The sequence below is a fragment of the Equus caballus genome, chromosome 16 (assembly GCF_041296265.1).
Source record: "Equus caballus isolate H_3958 breed thoroughbred chromosome 16, TB-T2T, whole genome shotgun sequence".
Classification (NCBI taxonomy): domain Eukaryota; kingdom Metazoa; phylum Chordata; class Mammalia; order Perissodactyla; family Equidae; genus Equus; species Equus caballus.
Window position 1 is genome coordinate 45,881,879 of NC_091699.1, and position 21,789 is coordinate 45,903,667.

General features: G+C 44.5%; 1 protein-coding gene across 5 annotated transcripts in view; it reads left to right on the forward strand.

The window, feature by feature from the left end:
* DCP1A (decapping mRNA 1A) overlaps positions 1-11,011 on the forward strand; it is a 56,067-nt gene extending 45,056 nt beyond the window's left edge. For all 5 annotated transcript variants that reach the window (XM_001491404.5, XM_023620280.2, XM_014731613.3 and 2 more), the window contains 4 exons: positions 2,012-2,764; positions 4,748-4,813; positions 6,526-6,744; positions 7,060-11,011. In XM_001491404.5, coding sequence (XP_001491454.1) covers positions 2,012-2,764; positions 4,748-4,813; positions 6,526-6,744; positions 7,060-7,140 — 1,119 coding nt within the window. In that variant the 3' untranslated portion in view covers positions 7,141-11,011. The remainder of the gene's footprint in view (positions 1-2,011; positions 2,765-4,747; positions 4,814-6,525; positions 6,745-7,059) is intronic.
* The last annotated feature ends 10,778 nt before the right edge of the window (positions 11,012-21,789 follow it).

Sequence of the window (21,789 nt, forward strand, 5' to 3'; positions counted from 1 at the left end):
CGGACACAGGGCCGACCCCTGACCCTTTGTATCTTTAAGACATCCGGTTCGGGGGTGGCCCCCACACATTATATTGATAATTTAATTTTCACAATAGCTTTATGAGGTAACTATCACAGTTGCTCCCATTTTTTCAGATGAGGGAACTAAATAGAAAGATTATCTAACTTTCCCAGTTAACAGTTGCGATTGAACCTCGGTATCAGACCCTAAGCTTTAGTTTTTTTCAGGAGTAAAAATGTGAGGAGATTAAACCATCTAAAATCTTTTGCATTTTTTTACATCCACAGTTTATAATTAGATGTTAGTGCTGCCTTCTATTGGAAGCGAGATTCTGAATCTGGAAAAGCCCTTAAAGTGCTAGAAAGTGTTATGACAAGATAGTCTTACTAGTCTCACTACAGCATTAGTAGGGGGCCTAAATTTGCCATTTGAGAATTCTTTCACTTAAACAAACCCTCTTGTCACATTAACATGGCAAGACATATTATGTTAGCTTTTTAATATTAATAGAATTCTCTTTATTGAATATTTTCTAAGATAAAGTGGTTTGGTATGAAATTACTGTTTTTTACAACTGGAGGAGGCTTCTGCCTCTTCCTCCACGGCAGTTATTTTGCGCTGCCTGCATTCTCTTCACACCTGTTCTGCCACCTGTCACCCAGCAGATGATGCTGTCCTCACACCAGTGAGAAGATACACAGTGGCCCCCCCATGGCTTTCCGTCCCTCACATGTAAATTCCTTGCATCCTCAGTCCTCGATACTGGCCTCCTTTCCCTGTCACCCCGCCTCAACAAAGTGGATCTCTAACTCCCTCCCCTTAAAAGCCTGCTGCCAGTAAGCTCCCGCTCTCCTCTGTTCCCCACCCCTGCCCATCCCAGCACAATGCCCCTGGCACCTGGTGAACCCACTAGTTATTTATCAAATGGGTGAAGCAAACATTTGCCTGGGAAAAACGGAGCTTGTTTTCCTGTAGAGATGCAATCTACCATAGTGCTACAGTCATTTTATTTCAGATACAGTGTACTTCAGGGCCTTTATACACTTTATGAGGCCCTGAAGAGCGAGTGTCTCAGCGGATTGTTTTTTTTTCTGTATCAACATAATACCTAAACAACTAAGTAGTCCACACACTTTAGGAATAAAACCGTAAGTTGGGATGCTTGTGTTTTCAAAGTACTTAGGTTTGTCTCCCACTAGACATAAGCTCTGTCAGGGTAGGACATTTCTGTTACCCCCTGCTGTGTCCCTTGGGCCCAGGTCAGAGTAGGACCTGGCACCCTGTGGGTATTCAGTAAATAAAGGATAAATAAATATGGCAGTGCTATGTGGAGGTGCAGGAAAGCTCGTGGGTGGAAAGCATGAATATTTCTCCTTTGAATCGTTGCAATGGCGTCAATAAACCAGATCACTAAAATGTATATAAATTTAACATTTTCAGGCTTAAGTGCTTTGCTTTTTCTTAAGGATTCTGTGATTTGGGAGTAGGAAGGAGGAATGGCCTGCTATTTAAAAAAATGGTTAAATTTATTTTCTGGTATTTGACACCCAGTCCTCAAGGGGCAATGCATAGGTTTTTATCAAGAACAGTGAAAATCAAAGTAGGATTACTTGATCAGCATTTGGTCTCCATCCTTTTGAGTGTCATTTCCCTACATGTGTTACTGACATGGAGCAATTAGGCACAATTAACTTTTTAATAAGATAATTGCCCTTTCACTTTATATCCTTATATCCATTTGCCAAGAAAAAAGATGAATTCTAACATTATCACCTGGAGTCCTTAAAATGTGAATGTTATTACTAATGCAGATTTCTATCCACCATCTTGACAAGACCAGATGCACGTTGGCCTTAACCTTTAACACATCTTCACTTTGTTCCATTTCCTCATTTTCAGACTCCATCCATCCTTGCTTCTGCAAGCTGTTTTGGTTGATGAAAAAGAAGTTTGGTTATACTGGTTTGCAAGATATTTCTTTCATTGGGTGGTTTGGTTTGTTTTTCAGTCTGCTCTATCTGGACACAAACATCTGACAGTGGAAGAATTATTTGGAACCTCTTTGCCAAAGGAACAGCCAACAGTTGTTGGTCTGGATTCAGAAGAATTGGATAAGCTGCCAGGAGATGCCTCCCAGAAAGAGCCCAGCTCATTCCTACCATTTTCCTTTGAGCAGTCAGGAGGGGCCCCTCAGTCAGAAAACCTGGGTGTGCATCCTGCTGCCCACCACTCAGTCCAACCTGAAGTCACCACCCCAGTGCTAATCACTCCTGCCTCCATCACACAGTCCAGTGAAAAGCAGGCCCCCAACTATGCGATCCCGTTGCGCCCTGTGCTCAGTCCCACTCTGCCAGCAGAAGCTCCTCCTGCACAGGTTCCTCCTACCTTACCCCGAAAGACCGCCATGATGCAGGCAGTGAAGACCACGCCTAGACAGAGGTCTCCGCTCCTGAGTCAGCCAGTCCCTGAGCTGAGCCACGCCAGTCTAACTGCCAGCCACAGCCCCTTCAGGGCCCCACAGAGCATGACAAACACAGCTGGTCCGTCCCTCCCAAGCATTGATCTTCTCCAGAAACTCAGGTTGACCCCACAGCATGACCAAATACAGATACAGTCACTTGGGAAAGGTGCAGTGGCACCCAGCTTTTCTCCAGCAGCCGGCCAGCTGGCCACGCCTGAGAGCTTCATAGAGCCTCCCCCTAAGACAGCAGCAGCAAGAGCCTCAGCCTCGCTGAGCACCATGGTGCTTGCTCCCCTTCAGGTACTGGTGGAAGCGCGGGTGGCTGTAATTGGGTGGGATGAGCCTACAAAGACATTGATTTTGACTGACGTGAGACAGGCGTTTTAAAGAGACAACTGTTGAGTATGTCGGGCTAAATGAAAGGGAGGTAAGAAGCCCTGTGAACAACCAAATAATTGGTAAATGGTGTTTAACTGAATTCCGCTACCCAAAGTTGTTTCAACTGATAAAAGCTAAGAAACAGTGTTTGTATTTTTCTATCAGGGTCTGCACTTTAGGGTTTTTTGTTTGTTTTTTCCTGACAGTTCCAGGAGTTCTCATTTGACTCAAGACCGTAGATCCAAATTATCCTAGGCTTTGTTCCATTCCCAGCTCCCTCAGTACTCTCGTTGAGTGCCTGCCTTGTGCCAGGCACACTAGGGGTCCCAGAGTTACAGGTATGAGGTCAAATAAAGCTTCCCAGTGAAATTGATGTTTCAGCCAAGATCTGAAGGCTCAGTAGAGGTTAACCAGACCTTTCCCAGAGGTGGGAAAAGTGTTTGCGGTAAGAAGAGCATGTTCAGAGACCTCGAGATGAGAAGGCATTTGCTGAACTTAAAGAACTTCAGTGTGACTGGATCTACTGTGGAAAGAAACTTGGAGAAGTGGATGTTGGTTAATGACCAAGACTTTGTAAATTGTGTTCAGTTAGAGCTTTGTTCCCAGAGCCCTGGGGAGTCTTTCAAGGGCTTTGAGCAATGGGTGACATGCTAGGAAAGGAGAGGACGACATAGAATGACCCATCAGGAAGGAGGCTGTGGGAGTCCCCCAGGCTTGAGCTGCTGGGGCCTGAATTGGGGAGTGTGGACGAGTGGATTTGTTAAGACATGTGACCAGTGGGACTTGGTAGATGGGTGTGGAGGATGAAGAAGAGGTTTGTCCCTCAATGATTTATACGGTGGGTGAGTCTAAAATCAGTTCAGAGTTGAAGTGACTTGTGCAAGATCACAGAACTGAAAGAGGGTAGAACCTTCTGCTCTGAAACAGTATTGGTTGCCTTTCAGAATTTTAGTCTCGTGCCCTTTAATAGTAATAATAATCTCCAATCTTAACATTTTACCAAATAGTATTATAAAGAAGAGCCCATCATAATAATTCTGTATTATTTCTTAATGGGATATATTGTTCCATTCCTTTGAAATCTTATACAGAAAGAGAGGAAACTTAGGAGCTTGGTTACATCATTAAATTGTTATTTGGGGCCATTTCTGTTGCAGTTCTCTGCAGCATAAGGAGGGGAGAGAGTGTCTAACAGATAGGCACCACGCCCCTGAGCTGTTCCTGCTGCCACTGTTGTGCTGCTCTGGAAGTGCAGCCAGCAGTCTTGAGTGCCACCCTCTCCCCGTTCTGACCTCTGGGACAGTGCTCTGCTCTCTAGCACGCCTCCTTGCCGAGGAAGCTTACAGATGTGTCACTTTTCGTTTACATGGCAGTCTGGAATTTTAGGACCTGGGGCTTGGTTGAGTTCTAATGTATTTGCCCTACAACAAGAAGTTCTTTGTCTCCCGATGAATGAGGACAAAATTTAGCATGTGGAAATGGGACTCTGAAATGAAGACTGTTTAGTGCCAACTGTCCAAAGTTGAAATCACCTTATCAAGAGGTAGCATGTTGCCAGGATCTTGCATCTCTACAGACTCAACAGCAAAAGTATATTCGGGCTGTCCCCAGCTCCTAGAAGAGATGCGGGTTGCAGCTGTTTCCTTAGAGATGCTTTAAAGGCTTTGTACACACCCTTTTTCTGGGAGGACCTGAAAGGAGTCGGGGGCTGTCCCAAAGCTCTCATCCTGCAGTCGAGTCATTGGTTGCATTGTCACAAGTTTCTGTCACCCTCTTCCCTGAGGAATCTAGGAATAGTTAACGTCTGAACTATTCCTTATTGCTAACCTAGATTTTCCCCAGTAACTAGGAAACCTTAATAGAAGCTTGCTACATCTGTTCATCTTTTCTTTTTAAACATTGCAGTCTATGCAGCAAAACCAGGATCCTGAAGTCTTTGCCCAGCCTAAAGTGTTATCCAGTGCCATTCCGGTAAGGACTCCCTTTTTCTGAAGAACACTTTATGTATGTTTAAGTTCTTCATCTGAATGTGAAGTAAAACATTGTCCCTTGAGTGGAAAGTTTTAGCTTTCAGGCCTAGACCCAGCTTAGAGTCCCTCTCTCAGGCCAGGCTCCCGCTGCTCCCCCAGACAAGGTTCACTGCTCTGGCCTCTGGAGGCCTCCATTGTCTCTCTGTATGAATGTCTCCTGAGACCGTGTGGTATACGAGGGGGAGTCAGCCGCAGGGTGGGCACTCACTGGTGTTTGTGAATGGGTGGCAGCTGGGAGCATGTCCGCCTGGCCTCTATGAGTAGGAAGCAGCCTTGCCTGGGAAGAACTGTGCTGTCCCGGTTAACAGTCACCACTGTGTTGCAGTGCCCTCGTTGGCTCCCGTTGCTCTAATGACAAAGCCTCCCAGGCCTGCATGCTCTGTCCCTTGCTTGTTCTCCCCTGCCCCATTTTTTAAAGTTGTCCCCACCCTCCATTACCTACCAACCTTGAAATGCACACTTAATTTTTTCAGTTCCTAAAATTTGACGTTCCCATTTCCCTTCGAGCCTTTACACATCTGCTTGAGTCTCAGAATTTAAAGCCAGCTTTTGACTGGTCTTGTTAACCGGTCTTTCCTGTAGCTTGTCCTGCTATGGGTGGGAGCTCTCAGCCTAGTGTTGCATCAAAAAACAACCTAAAGGCTCAAACACCAGAAACCACACCCTTAAAACTATGGCAAGCTCTTTGCTGTTTGTAAATGAGGAGGATGACAGATAGGAAGAAGAGATCTCTGTTGGTTGTATCAAATGTGAGAATTATTAAAAGTACTGATTGTTACTAGTGTAGTGTATTCTGATGGTTAGCCACTATCAGCCTAGAAGCACATCTAAATGGGTGAAGGAGATAGACGTTAGTTTTGTTTTTAAGAAATGTATCTTTGAGGGGCCAGCCCTGTGGCCAAGTGGTTAAGTTCACGTGCTCTGCTGCGGTGGCCCAGGGTTTCACCAGTTCGAATCCTGGGTACGGACATGGCACCGCTCGTTAGGCCATGCTGAGGCGGCATCCCACATGCCACAACTAGAAGGACCCACAACTAAAAGTACACAACTATGTACCTGGGGGCTTTGGGAGAAAAAGGAAAAATAAAAAAATCTTTAAAAAAAAGAAATGTATTTTTGATACCTGTAATGGTATAATAAATATATTGAACACTACAAAAGAAACTAATACTTCACATAACTGGGAAACAGTTCTCTTTTTATTGAAGTAAAATTTACATATGATAAAATACAGGGGTTTTTAATGAATTTATCACATGTAGATCCCTTGGGTAACCACCTAATCAAGACATGTAACATTTCATCACCCCAGAAAGTTCCTGCATGCCCCCTTCCAGTCCTTTCCCTGTCCCCCACATATAAACTACATTTCTTGTGCATATCATGCTATTATTTATCGTATGCCCCTTCCGTGATTAGCCAACTTGGCTTCCCATAACAGCTTAGGGCATTCTTAGCGTGTAAATGGGCTCTTCATCCTTTAGCTGACAAGCTTCATAACTAGACGTAAAATGCTCAAAGCCTTCTACTGAATGTTTATCTGAACCCCAGATAGTTGGCGTTGGACTCTGCACATGCCTCTCATCACCCTCTACTCTGGGTGGCTGCTGGCTTCCACACTTTGGTGCAAAATGACACACTGTTTCCCTGCAGGTTGCTGGCCCCCCACTGGTTACTGCAACAACCACGGCAGTGTCTTCAGTCCTGCTGTCCCCAAGTGTGTTCCAGCAGACAACTACAAGGTCCACAGACCTTGAGAAGAAAGCAAGCTCGCCTTCTCCTCTAACCGTTGGAACATCAGAAAGTCAGAGAAAGCCTTCCATTATTCTGAGCAAGTCTCAGCTCCAGGATACATTAATACATCTAATAAAGGTATGTAGGCTATCAATTTAGTCTTTGAATTTTCATTCTTTAATTAAAAGAAAAGACAAATTTTTAAGTTCTTCTTAGAAAATCAGTTCATAAAGTAACTTCAAGACCAGCCAGGAATAATACTTCTCTGTTCCTGAGCATACACTCCTGATGGGAAGATTGCTGAGTGAATTCCAAAATGTTAATCATGGTTGCTTTTGGATGGTGAGATTCTTTGGTATTAGTTACACAAATCGTTTGTACAGCTTTTTTCCTAAGCTGTTATCAAGGCGGTAAATTCTAATGAGGTAAATGTGGCATTACCATCTCTTCCAGAATGATTCCAGCTTCCTCAGTATGCTTCATGAAGTCTACTTGCAGGTTCTGACCAAGAACAAAGACAACCACAACCTATGACTGGAGCAGGATGAATCTGAAGGCAGAACGTCGACCTCAGAAACACGTAGGCCTCGTCATGGAAACTTCTAAACAGAACATTGACTTTTGAGAATCCTGAAATTGAGCCTATGAAAAAGAGACTCGTTCCTTAAGAATGTTTTCCAAGTGACGTTCTCAGTGATAATGGAGGTTTCACTGTGAAGCATCACCAGCAGACCTTTGTTTTGACAAAAAAAAGACCATTGTGTTAAGTTGTATGGGTGTTTTCATTAGCTGTGAGCAAGTATGAGACTAAGGAGCCTGAGTCTCAGCTTGCTTTCACTCTCAAGGTCTTAGGGAGGAGTGGCCACGGTTCAGCCCTGCCCACACCCCTCCGGCCTCCACTCCCCTCTCCCCCTCCTCCCTAGAAACTTGAGCATTAGGCTAATAGTTAAGTTCTGAACAGAGCAGAAGTCAGCTCTGTGCTAATTGGCTTCATGATTTAAGGATCAATGTTCAAGTTGGCAAATTAGGACTAATTTGTTCAAGTGAAGTATGTTTTATATGAATGCCCCATTTGGGCCTTAAAAGTTCTGAAATTTCTTAATTCTGTTTTGTTTTTAAGTGTCCCCAGTGCTGGCATGCGGTGGGCTCCCAACATGGGTTACCATTAGAATAGGGCCCTGACGGGCCCTGTGGTGGTGTGGGAGCGGGCGTGTCACACCTTTGAAGCAAAGGCTGGGGCTGGTAAAGCCTGAATTCTATCAGAAATGTTCACTTTAAGTTAGACTCTCAGTGGTTTTGAAAATGTTAAGTTTGTGTGTGAAGCATAGCCTTACTTTCCTTCTCTGTCTAAACACAGTCAGAAGTCATTGTTGATTGTTTTCCTCAACATTGACAAAAGGACCAGTGGACCAATCTGACAAAGCCATTCTGGTTTAATTCCTCGAGTCTACTGAGAATAGTTTTAAAGCTATGCAGAAAAGGGAGCTGTTATTCACACTGCCCTTACTTTATTGTAGAATATGGAGTTAAAAACAGAGTGTGAAATTCAGAACTTTACCAATGTATTCCTAGGCTGTGAGTACTTTTGCAGCCCAAAGTGTGAAAATATGTAAAGATGCTTTGTATGCTGCTATTGATCTGCCATGATTTCTATTTATTCTTTTACGGCATGTAATGGTGATCAGTAATATTTTAATGTAGATTTTGATTTATTTCAGCAATAGTAATTTTAAGATATTCTTTGAATGAAAGTGTCTTTGTTTCTATGATACAGGTCATTTTGTAGTATTTAACCAATTAAGATGCACTGCTTACTTTTCTGAGCACTATTTAATGATGGGGTGAAAACCCAATTGGCTCAACCAGCTAGCATAAGGATTAGCTGTGAATAGCGCTGGCAGATGTGATGGTTCCTCAGGAACAATCGTTTAAGCTTTAATGGTAACTCAGTCAGAAGTCCATAGATTTTTTTCTAGCTGAGATTTTAGAAAATTACTTGTGAATTACATGCGTGTTTTAGTTTGGTCTTAGTTTTTTAGCATAAGGAATATTTTGTTTGATTGGCTTTTGTTAATCTAAACATGTTTCCTGGACAACTCTTCTGCTTCTCAGTTTACTGTCTTCTGTTGCTGTCTCCCTAGTTGCTTGTGAACTGTGCAGAAGTCAGGGAAGCTTCTAAGTTCTCAGACTCAATTAGAAATAGTTTGTTTTCAAAGGTAGTGTGTAAATTCAGCAACCAGAAATGAATTGCTCATGCACCACCTGGGAAAGAGAAATTTATGGTAAGATAGAGAGTGTTGCTGACACCAGGAGGTAGTGTCCAGGGAGCCACGTGCCTGTTCTCAGAAAACAGTTGCACCGGTAGGTGTGATCACACCCCGAGTGTGGTCTCGGTGGGCTTTGGTAAGTGGAAGAGTCAGGGGATTCTTATTATAATAGACATTTGAATTGAAATGATGATTTGAGTATGTATGATATTATGAGTTGAGGAAGTATCGTAAAGAGGGTCTATAATCAAATCTGATGATGTTCACCCTTGAACCCAAGGAATGAATATGATAGACGGTAAAGAGAATCTGTGATAAAGTTTCCTTAGTGTGAAAGTAAACTTTTAAGTGCCCAAGTCATGGAGACTTGAAAAGGATAAACCTGTTCCAACTCCCAAATTCATGTATTCAAAGCATTTACTTAAAATTCAGAAACCAGAAGTTCACCATCACGATTACCAGGAAGTTCAGGCCAGAATGAGTCCCTGGAACACTCAGGCCACGCCTGCACAGTCGCAGTTGTATGACCCTAGCCCGACAGTCACGGTTCAGTTGCCTTATTCCTCCTTCAGGCTACTGTCCAGAACCTCATGCTAGCTTAGGCTGCATGTGTACCTTGCTGCAGGGAGTTTAGTGGAACCCTAGTTTTAAACCTTAGTTAATCAGAAAGGACACCAAAACAGAGAGACTTCTTGCTAGGTTTTGCAGAACTCTAGGTGACCTGCATTTAGGCCACCCTGTCTATCTAGATGCCCACCCTCAACCCCAGTGGGTGTCACTGCTCTACTTATGATGTAATTAATGTGATGTCTTTGAATGGACTCCTGCATCTCCAGACAGCCTTGTTCCTTTAAGGCAGAAGCTCCTCATTGTGCACCTCTCCCGAGATTTGTAAGGTGTGACTGAATTCTAGGTTTTCAAGTGACTGTAGGTGTCAGGAGAAGCATTTCATGCCATCTGCATGTGAATGTCCACAGCTTCCTGTCGAAGGCTTGTGAGTAGCCATCAGAGTGCTGTTCTGTCAAGAGCCCAAGTTGACCTGGGTCCTTCTCTGCCGGAGGATGTACAGGCTTAGTTTAGAAGATGTCTGACCCAATTTTACATGTAGAGCATTTGTTCTTTTTCTGCTTATGTTTCCTTGTAAAAATTATAAACCCCATTGAATCCTTTCCTAGGTAAATATTTTTAAACCGTGCAGCTTTATTACTCTCCTCCCCAAAGAATGTAGTTTGAAATTGTCTCATTTTGGTAGTAGAGGCCATAACTGCCATTGTATTACTAATAATGCAACATGAAATTGAAGGTGCCTAACTGCTTAAAAAACAAAATTAGCCATCATACTGTAACTCTGGGCAAACGGAACACAGAGGAATGAGAGGTGGCGCAGGCACGAGTGGGCTCAGTCCGTGTGAAGACACGCATCGCAGGGACGTGCGTCCTGCCTTCTTGCTGCACGTTTGCTGCTGAGCACGTGTTTCTTTCTGACCTGGCTTTGGTTTCCTCCACTTGTATTCATAGTATCTTCTGGAACCAATGGTGCCCTGTGTTTTCAAGTGTCTAAAATCTTAAGATTGGAACCAAGTAAAGCAACTTACACTGACTTTAAAAGCTGTGCTTGAGAACATTTCCCTGAGTGGGCCGGGGCCGCAAGGAGCCTGTTCTTCAGCAGATTCAGCAGGAGAGATGTGTGCGATGTCTCACTCAGTTTTATATTTAACATCCTCATTTGAAATGCTGAGATGCAATATCGTTCACTTTGAGTGGGGGAAATGCAAAATTGTGTTTCCCTTTTATCTGTGTGATTCCCTAAGAAACACGTTTTTAAAATAATGTGTTCTGAGTGGTTTTTTATTCTGTATTACTGCTTTGGCTGTGTGCTCTCGTGACTTTCAGTATACCAGACTCTCTGTTTTCTGCAGTGGGAGGATGAGAAGCTCTGGAATCACAGCAAGATTTTTGTTCCATGAGCGCAATACTGCATCAGTAACGTTTTTAATGGTATGGATTTTATATCATCTGTGTATGTTTGCAAATATTAAGTTATTACATGTTTTCAAATGAGCATTTTTCATCCTAAATTTTATATGTTTGCAAATATATTTTTTTAATAAAAGTTCAAAACCAAGTTTTAGCACCTACCAAATTTTAATTGTGTTTTTATTTAATTTATAGAAATAGGAACTTTTGAATGAGTTGCTACACGTTGCCAGAGCCTCATACTAGTGAGATGGGGTGGGGCAAGAGAATAAAACTGACACAGAAAACTTGTCTGCCTGTGTCCAGCCTGTTCCCGGCCAGCTGGAGCACATGCCACGTGGGTTCTTAGGTCTGAAAAAGCCGGTGTCTGTCAATTCAATGAGCACTTCCCTCCCCAGGAGCTCAGCATTGTGTGTGTAAGAGATATGAGCGGGCATCTAAGGAACTTCATTTACTCCTCCAAGCGTTCCCAGATAGAGGCTACAGTTCCAACTAGTCAGCGCCCAGAGCACTGTTTCATAGGGGACTTCACGTCTGGGACGTTTCCCACACTCACTCAACTCATGGTTATTGAGCTGTCATGTGCCAGGCATATAGGATGATAAGGAAAGAAAGAGGGAAGGAGGAAAGGAAAATATGATCGTTATGGGAAATAGAGAAAACTTTAAAGAAAAAAAAAATGAGTTAATCATGTATCTCCCTATTATTTGGTAACATTTTAATATGTTTCCAAACGAAATTCTCCCCAAAATGTTTGCTACACCTGCCTGCTTTCTTAGAGCAGAGCTGTGCTAACTCTTGCTTTATGACTGGTTTTTATGCCCACACACCAGTCGTCATTAACACTACATGTGCATTCAACACTTAAGGATCGCTGTCCCACTGTTTTCTTGACCTTCACAATAACCCATTTTAAGGAGAAGGAAGTTGAAGCTGAGAGTGATTGAGGGATGTGCCAAAGGTTGCTTACTAAGCCAGTGGTGGGTCAAGGACCTGAAGCCAAGCAGGCTGGAGAGCTGATCTGTTATTCCTTTCTTGACTCCGTTGCCTCCATGATAAATTATTCTAGATTGCTTTTTATAGTTTCTTAGGTCACTCGTCACCACTATTAAGAGTGGTCTGCTCACCTGCTGTTTTTCGTCTGTCATAACCTAGGAAACCAGGTAACTAGGTTCATTGGAATTTCATAAAAAACTAAAGTCAGTGGTAAGAGCTGTAGAGGATAGAGTTTTAGGTTTCTAGGAAGTTCCTAATGACGTTTTCACTCTCTTTATGCATGCTGGTTCATAGGTTAGAGAGAGATTGTTGAGCCTTCTGGGAAGAAGTGTTCGTCTCAGAGAGCATCAGAACCAGCCAGCCTCCTACTGGATGAGAAGCTAGAAATCAGGCTGCCGAGTTGTCACTGTGAGGGAAGCTCGTCTTTAGATGAAGCCAGGTCCTTGGAACGCAGAAGGGAAGAGCATCAAGAGACAGTCACTCAGATGAACACTGGTGCTCATCCTACATTTCCATCTTTCAGACAGCGCATACTGGGTTTCTCTGTTAAATGTAAAGAAGCTAACAGGTTTCTAAAGGGCTTAGATCAATTCAAGATTCTAAACCTTCTAGAGTTTGCTAATTGGAGTTAGGCAAGAAGACAGCTGCCATACTCATACAGATGGAACCCCTGGCGAACCTGTGCTGTCCAAACACTGGTGGGAAGGAGGATGGGGCTCCCAGCGTCGCACGAGCCTGACACACGTCTCTTAAGGTTCTCCAGGCTAAATTAGCTTATGATTCAATGTAAGAGATTTCTTACAACCAACAGAGGTAGAATGGCTTCAAAGGAGGTGATGCAAAGTCCTCGCGAGTCACATCATGTTCCCCATGCATTTCTTTCAGATGAGTTTGAATGAATTTGAAGTGCAGTTCCACAAGTAATCATAACTGGCGTTTGTCATGTGCTGCGTGCTTCGGGTGCATTCTCATGTAAGCTGCTCCACACCTGAGAGGTGGGTGTTCAAAGTGCAGCCTCGAGAACACAACAACCCCGGCACAAAGGACACCAACTTCCTGTCGTCCCTGGGAGGTGCAGAGGCACTGGCTGTGGTTAGACTGATACAGTCCGTCAGTCTGAAAAGGGGCCCGGAATGTGGAGCCCAGCAGGCAGCCACAGACCACAGGAATGGCTATTTTCTTGCCAGGTCCCTGTCACTCCAGAAAGATGAGTCTGGCACTGCCTGGTCCGGGGCAAATCTCGAGGAGGCACCCTTAGCAAACCACGCCTGTTGTCTGTGGAGTCTCTTGGAGTGTTGGCTTCTGAAGCAGGTGCAAAACCTGGACCGCTACACATTTTGCTACCCAAGCCCCATTTTGTCGTTTCTATCTCTGATATCCCCCTGCCCGGAGAGTTTGCCCCTCCCAGGCCTCTCCCAAGAAGGGGTCTTTCCCCTGAATAAAGCTGGCTAATACCCTCTCCCCATCCTGCTGACACTGAGAGGTTGCCCTACTTCTGTTTGACCTCTGCCCCCCACCAGGCCCTTTTGAAGGGAAAAGGGACTAACAGTGGTGTGCGCCGGCAGTAGCCCCCAATTGGGGTGAGCCCATGTGGTCTGACCAGGAGCCTCCACTGGGCAGGCCACTCACCTCCTTTTTAACAAATATTTTGTAATTCCCCCTTTCCCCTCCTGACCTGGAATTCATAGAGAATGCAACCTGTGCCTACACACATCATTTCAAAATAATGCCTTAATTGTGATATAAAGGAGAAATTTTAAACAATGTATAATGAAATGTTCCATGTTAAACATGTAAATACTTGGGCATCTACACAAATTCTCAAAATGCCCCCGTTGAGAAGCCCTGGTCTTCACTCTGACACTTCTCCCCACCCCACCCAAAAGATCGCAGCTCTCCCACAAAGAGCCTGTCCAGGGCCCAACGCACATGGGAGTCAGCCTCCCGCACCCCTCCATCGCCCACAGCCCCGGCTGTCAGCACCCATCGCCTGACTCACCTGGGTTCTTGCCCAAAAGGGGACTGAAGAGCAGTTTGCACTCCAGCCCAAGACAGTGAGCTTATTAATCAGTGCTCCCGGAGGACTCTGGAGTCCTTGAACGATGGGCCAGGTGTGATGGAAAGGGCACCTTTGATCCCCCAGCACCTCCTCCGTCTGTGTCTCAGGGACGGGGCAGAGAAAGTGCAGGCAGGTGGGAGGAGGGACACTCGCACATGCTGTTAGTCCTCATCTGACCCTTGCGGCTAGAGGTTGCAGCTATTCTGCCCCAGACACCATGGCACACACGCCCCCACACACGCCCATGGGAGTGTGTGCTGCTCCCGTGAGGCTGTGGCTGTGAGGAGAACCGGGGCTGCTTGAGCCCCTTTGTACCCGGTGTGGCACGTAGTGGAGGTGCGTGTCACTATTTGTGGAATACGGTGAATTCCACCCTCACAAGCAGCTGGGAGACGCATGTTGTCACCTCATTTTTCAGACGAGGGAACTGACGATTGAGTAATTTGCCTAAGGCAATCAGTCCAAGTTCACCCAGCTAGAGAGCAGCGGAGGCAAGACCTGAAGCGGACCTACCCCGCCTCCCTCTGGGTTCACGGCAGGTGGAGAAAGCGTCTGGGTCCCTGGAACATTTTGGAGAACACTTTGAAATGACAGAGGTGGCGCTCCCGGGACGGGGCCTTGATGGGCGGAGGGGCTGCTTCACCCACTGTGATGATTCCCCATCACCCCTCGCACGTGTGGCTCTCAGAGGGCTTCTCAGCCTAGGCCAGAGGTGGGCATGAGAGGCTCAGAGGCATCCTGCCAGGACACTGGCAGAGCAGGGAAACTGAGGCCCAGGGCAGGAGGTGGGTGTAGGCCCAGCTCACTCTTTCCCTCCACAGCCGTTGCTGCTTTCCAATACAGTGTTTTAAAATTTAAAGTGGGTTTATTGCCTCAGTTCCCCTCACCCATGCCAGCTTGACTCAGGGGTAATTCTGTTGCAGGGAACACTGTTATTTCAAAACTTGCTGTCCATGGTCGCCTCCTCCTTGGAGCCTTCCATGATCTGCACCCTCAGCAGACAATTCTTTTGTACAGATCACAGGACAGTGCCACGTGTACACATGGTCCCTGCCAACCTGTGACCTGTGACCTGTGAGCCAAGAACCGAGACAGGATCATCATTCTTCCCCAGGCATCTAGCACGAATGTACTGATGAGCGAATCAAAGAGTCAAGGATGGCAAAACCGTTTCTCGGTCCTGACCAGGTGATGGCAGCCACAGCACTTTTCTGTTTGCACAGGAGTACAAAGCGATGCTTTACCAAGGCCTCCCTAAGTCTCCAGAACAGGACAGCCACCTGGCTGCTGTGCTGATTCAGGGCGGGGGTAGGAGAGAGTGAGAGTAAAAGCCATGTGTTTGGAGGGCAACTAACCTGGCCTTGGGGCTTCCTGCATCTCCTCGAGAATCCTCCCACTCAATGGCCTGGCGAGGGAGGCACCGTTAATGCCTTCGCATTTCCTGTGGCTCAGAGCTGTGAAAGGGCCCCCTACATGCCCTTCTCCAGGGCGCTTTCGTCCAACCCTAAGTAACCACTCTCTTCAGAGAGTCAGCAACTGCCCAGGGAAAATCTGCTTAATCCCCCCACAGTAAAACAACACGTTCATCTTTAATATCCACAGGAACAAAAGAGCCACCTCCACCACGCCAGCTTGCCCAGGGAAACCCAGGAGCTCTGAGAAAAGGGGCCAAATGTGAAGCTCTCCCCCTACTCTGTCCAGCAGCCCCTGCAAGGTGGGGCCCAACTGCCCTAAAAGTGCCTGGACTAAAGAGCACTGTCCCAGCCCAGCCTGGCAAGGCACCCCTGGGAAGGAGCTGTCCGAGGCTGTGGAGGTAGCTCCCTGCTCCCCACCCAGGGAGGTGCCCAGGCTCCACTACTCAAATTGCAAGCTACAATGACTAGGCATCTTTTCCTTACGGACAAGGAAAGCAGGCCTGGCAGGGCTTGGCAGGGCTCCATACGGGTGCTCACCTTTCAGGAGCGCGAGGTCTCTGCAGCCCCAGGTCTTCCGAGTGACTCAGAGGATCAACCACCCAGTCTGATCCTGGGATTGGCCAAGGACATACGGTGTTGACTGGAAAAAAGCCCTCTCTCCCGGAAGCACAGTGCTGGCTGGAGTGAAAGCACAAGAATTATTTGTTACAGTTTAAATGCAGAAGCGATGCAAATGTCCAACCAAAGAGGGACAGTGATTGATCTTCCTCTGCACCTGGGGGAGAAAAGCGGGTGGGCTCTGTGGGAAAGGATTTAAGATGCACAGCGATGTACACGAAAACAAGACGTGCAAAGGGTTTGAGACCTTATTTAAAATATTTATGTTCATGGATAGAAAGAGGAAAAAAGTCTTGAAGGAAATAACTGAAAAGTTGTCCGTGGTGCTCTCTGGAGGGTGGGATTATGGGGGATGAAGTTTTTTTCTTCGTGTGTATATCAATGAGAGACCAAGCAGAGAAGCAGAACCCATAGGAGATCTGTATTAAGAGACTTGTTGCAAGGAATTGGCTTGCTCCATTGTGGGGGCTGGCTAGCCAAGTCGGAAGCACAGACCATCAGGACGGGAAGGCTGGAGGCTCGGCCACAAGCAGAACTGCTACCACAGGTGGAATTGCTTTCTTCTTCAGCCTTTCAACCAACTGAATCAGGTCCACCCAGATTATCTAGAATAATCTCCTTTACTTAAAATCCACTGATTCCGAACTTTAATCACATCTACAAGATACCATCCATCACAGCAACACCTAGGTTAGTGTTTGATGAATAACTGGAGACTCCAGCATAGCTGAATTGACACATAAAGTGGACCATCATAGTATTTTTGTTAAATTTCCAATTTTTCTACAAGGAATATTGGTTGCTTATATAGTGCTTCTAAAAGCAATAAATGACAAAATGACCATGAGGTATTACTTCACACCTACTAGGATGGTTAAAATAAAAAAGACAGATGGGGCATCCCAAAAAATAAAAGCCCAGGACCAGATGGCTTCCCTAGGGAATTGTATCAAACTTTCAAAGAGGATTTAATACCCATCCCTCTCAGGCTATTCGAAAAAATTAGGGAAGACAGAATGCTTCCCAACACATTCTACAAGGCCAACATCACTCTGATACCAAAGCCTGACAAGGACAGCTCAAAAAGGGAAAACTACAGGTCAATATCGCTGGTGAACATAGATGCAAAAATCCTCAACAAAATATTGGCAACCCGAATACAGCAATACATCAAAAAGATCATGCATCATGATCAAGTAGGATTTATCCCAGGGTCACAGGGATGGTTCAACATCCGCAAATCAATCAATGTGATACACCACATTAACAAAATGAGGGATAAAAACCACATGATCATCTCAATAGATGCAGAGAAAGCATTTGACAAGATCCAACAGCCATTTATGATAAAAACTCTTAACAAAATGGAGACAGCAAAATGGGGAAATTACCTCAACATAGTAAAGGCCGTATATGACAAGCCCACAGCCAACATCATACTCAATGGGGGAAAACTGAACGCCATCCCTCTGAGAACAGGAACAAGACAAGGATGCCCACTCTCATCACTCTTATTCATCATAGTACTGGAGGTTTTGGCCAGAGCAATTAGCCAAGAGAAAGAAATAAAAGCAATCCAAATAGGGAGTGAAGAAGTGAAACTCTCGCTGTTTGCAGATGACGTGATCTTATATATAGAAAACCCTGAAGAATCCATCAGAAAACTATTAGAAATAATTAACAACTACAGCAAAGTTGCAGGATACAAAATCAACTTACAAAAATCAGTTTCATTTCTGTAGTCTAATAATGAACCTACAGAAAGAGAACTCAAGAATACAATTCCACTTACAATTGCAAGAAAAAGAATAAAATATCTAGGAATAAATGTAACCAAGGAGGTGAAGGGCTTATACAATGAAAACTGTAAGACATTGTTGAAAGAAGTGGATGACAACATAAAGAAATGAAAAGACATTCCATGCACATGGATTGGAAGAATAAACATGGTTAAAATGTCCATACTACCCAAAGCAATCTACAGATTCAATGCAATCCCAATCAGAATCCCAACGACATTCTTCATGGAAATAGAACAAGGAATCCTAAAATTCATATGGGGCAACCAAAGACCCCGAATTGCTAAAGCAATCCTGAGAAAAAAGAACAAAGCTGGAGGCATCACAATCCCTGACTTCAAAATGTACTACAAAGCCATAGTAATCAAAACAACATAGTATTGGTACAAAAACAGGCACAGAGATCAAGGGAACAAAACTGAAAACCCAGAAATAAAACCGCACATCTACAGACAGCTAATCTTCGACAAAAGTGCCAAGAACATACAATGGAGAAAAGATAGTCTCTTCAATAAATGGTGTTGGGAAATCTGGACAACCACTTGCAAAAGAATGAAAGTAGACCATTATTTCATGCCATACACAAAAATAAACTCAAAATGGATCAAAGACTTGAAGATAAGTCCTGAAACCTTAAAACTCCTGGAGGATAATATAGGTAGTACACTCTCTGACATCGAACTTAAATACCATGTCTTCTCAGACAAGGGAAACAAAAGAAAAAATAAACAAGTGGGACTTCGTCAGACTTCTGTAAGGCAAAAGAAACTAGGATCAAAACAAAAAGACAACCCACCAATTGGGAGAAAAATGATTTTGCAAATCATATATCAGACAAGGGGTTAATCTCCATAATATATAAGGAACTCACACAACTGAACAACAAAAAAACAAACAGCCTGATCAAAAAATGGGCAGAGGATATGAGCAGACGTTTTCCCAAAGAAGATACACAGATGGCCGATAAGCACATGAAAAGATGTTCAAGATCACTAGTCATCAGGGAAATGCAAATCAAAACTACACTAAGATACTGCCTAACAGTCATTAAAATGGCTATAATCACCAAGACTAAAAACAACAAATATTGGAGGGGCTGGCCCCGTGGCCAAGTGGTTAAGTTCGTGCGCTCTGCTGCAGGCGGCCCAGTGTTTCGTCGGTTCGAATCCTGGGCTTGGACATGGCACTGCTCATCAAGCCATGCTGAGGCGGCATCCCACATGCCACAACTAGAAGGACCCACAAGTAAAAATGCACAACTATGTACTGGGGGGCTTTGGGGGAGAAAAAGGAAAAAAATAAAATCTTTAAAAAAAAAAACAACCCAAATATTGGAGAGGGTGTGGAGAAAAGGGAACGCTCATACACTGCTGGTGGGAACACCAACTCGTGCAGCCACTACGGAAAACAGTATGGAGATTCCTCAAAAAACTAAAAATAGAAATACCATATGACCCAGCTATCCCACTACTGGATATCTACCCAAACAACTTGAAATCAACATTCCAAAGTAACATATGCACCCCTATGTTCGTTGCAGCACTATTCACAATAGCCAAGACATGGAAGCAACCCAAATGCGCATCGACCCATGATTGGATAAAGAAGATGTGGTATATATATATATATATATATTTATATACAATGGAATACTACTCAGCCATTAAAAAAAGACAAAATCATCCCATTTGTAACAAGATGGATGGACCTGGAGGAAACTATGCTAAGCAAAATAAACCAGATTGAGAAAGACAAACACGATATGATTTCACTCATACGTGGAATATAAACAAGCACATGGACAAAGAGAACAGTTCAGTGGTTACCAGGGGAAGCAGGGTGAGGGGTGGGCACAGGGGGTGAAGGGGAGCACTCATATGGTGACGGACAAGAAATAATGTACAAGTGAAATTTCGCAATGATGTGAACTATTATGAATGTAATAAAAAAAAAAAGACAGATGGTAACAAGTGTTGACAAGCATGTAGAGAAATCGGGACCCTCATCCATTGCAGGTAAATTGTAAAATGGTGCAGCCACTTTGGAAAACAGTTTGGCGGGTCCTCAAACGGTTAAACATCAAATTGCCAAATGACCCAGTATTTCTACTCCTAGGTTATACCCAAGAGAACTGGAAACATTTACCCACACAAAAACTTTTACATCAACATTCAAAGCAGCATTATTCATAATAGCAAAACAGTGGAAACAACCCAAATGTCCAGCAACCCATGAATGAATAAACAAAATGTGGTATATCCATACAATGGAGATTTATTCATCAATAAAAAAGGATGGAGGACTGACACACTACAACGTGGATGAGCCTTGAAAACGTTATGCTGAGTCAAGGGAGTCAGTCACAAAGACCACATATTGTACGATTCCATTTACATGTAATGTCCAAAACAGGCAACTCCATGGAGAGACAGAAAGTAGAGTAGAGGTTGCCAGGGGCTGGGGGAGAGGAGAAAATAGGGAGCGACTGCTCATGGGTACAGGTTTCTTTTAGGGGTGATGAAAATGTTCTAAAATTAGATAGTGGTAATACTTGCACAACTCTAGAACACTCCAAAAATCACTGAGTTGTACACTTTAAAAGGGTGAATTTCATGGTCTGTTAATTATATCTCAATAAAGCTGTGATTAAAAAGAAAAAATGCCATACAAGGGAAAGAAAGGAGCCACATGTGCTGGGATGAGCTGTCTCCCAGCCAAGACAAGTAGCTGGTGGGTTATCTCCTGTCTCCAGGTTCCCTTTCCCCACATTTGCCTCCCTCCCGTAGGGCTCACCCAGTGCCCAGGGCCCAGAGTCTGTAGATGTCCTGGAGAGAGCCACCTGCATAACTCATCTCAGAATTCTCTCTTCTCATTCATTTTCCCTTTGCTTACTGGCCACGGGGGTCAATACCTCCCTTGGCCTACATACCACTGCCAGGAAGAGCTCAGTCTTGTGAAAATGGCAGCAGCCTCCCAGCCCTGCTAACCTCCATTGAATTTGCTCCCCCAGGCAGACAGAGGCAGAAAGGGAGAGCACAACCTCTGTGTGTTTTGGGAATGAGCCCATTGTATAGATATGAGGAGAGTGAAGCCCAGAGAAGGGCTGGGATCCACCGAGACCATGCAGCTCCGGATTTCCTCCCTCCAGTCTCTCCCAGAGCACATGCTGGGACCTCTCCAGTTAGAGGCAAAGGTGACTGGGCTACAGAAGCAGAGTTTCTGGAGAGCTCTTTGCCAAATATGTATCAAGAGCTTGAGAAGGGTTGCCGCCCTCTGACACAGTGGTTTCCTATGGAGACCTCTGGTTCGAGAGATAACCTGCCAGGAGGACAAGGATTTAGAGATCAGAATGTTACCTGCAGGGCAGTACATCATGGAGAAAAACTGGAAACAGTGGAAACACCCATCACCAGGGGTGGTGGATAAACGAGGACGTAGCTCTACGCTGGGGCAGTACACAGCTAGTAAAAATGGTATCTTTGAAGAATTTTGGCATGCTAATGGGAAAATGGAGGCGAAAACCAGCAAATTTTATATGATCCTGACAATTTGTAAAAAAACAAAGAAAAGAACCCACAACAGCAAACACATGTTGAGCAATGACTCTACCTGTTTCAGCTTTGCTGACCCCGGAGGTCCGGATGTGCCCCCACCTCCACTCTCCAGACCCTCTCCAGCCCCTGACCCTTGGCCTTGTTTTATTTTCTTCACAGCAATTATAATAAATCAATATTTGTCAAATGAGCAAATGTCTTTAGCAGTGGTCCTCTTTGGGTGAGATTATGCATGATTTTAGTTTACTATTGAATTTTCTATACCTTCCAGGTTTTTATGACGAGCATGTTTTACTTTTATGTTTAGAGGAAAAAGTGTTTTCAAAAACAAAAGTCGACTGAAGAAACATCAGAGGTTCCATGAGTGAGCCTAACTGTGTGATCTCACCTTCCTGGGGGGAGCATTATCGAAAGAAGCATTTCTCAAAAGATTCCTGTGGAAGGAAATTTCAGGCATTGAGACGAGAGATGGGTTTATTAAAACTTAATCAACCCACA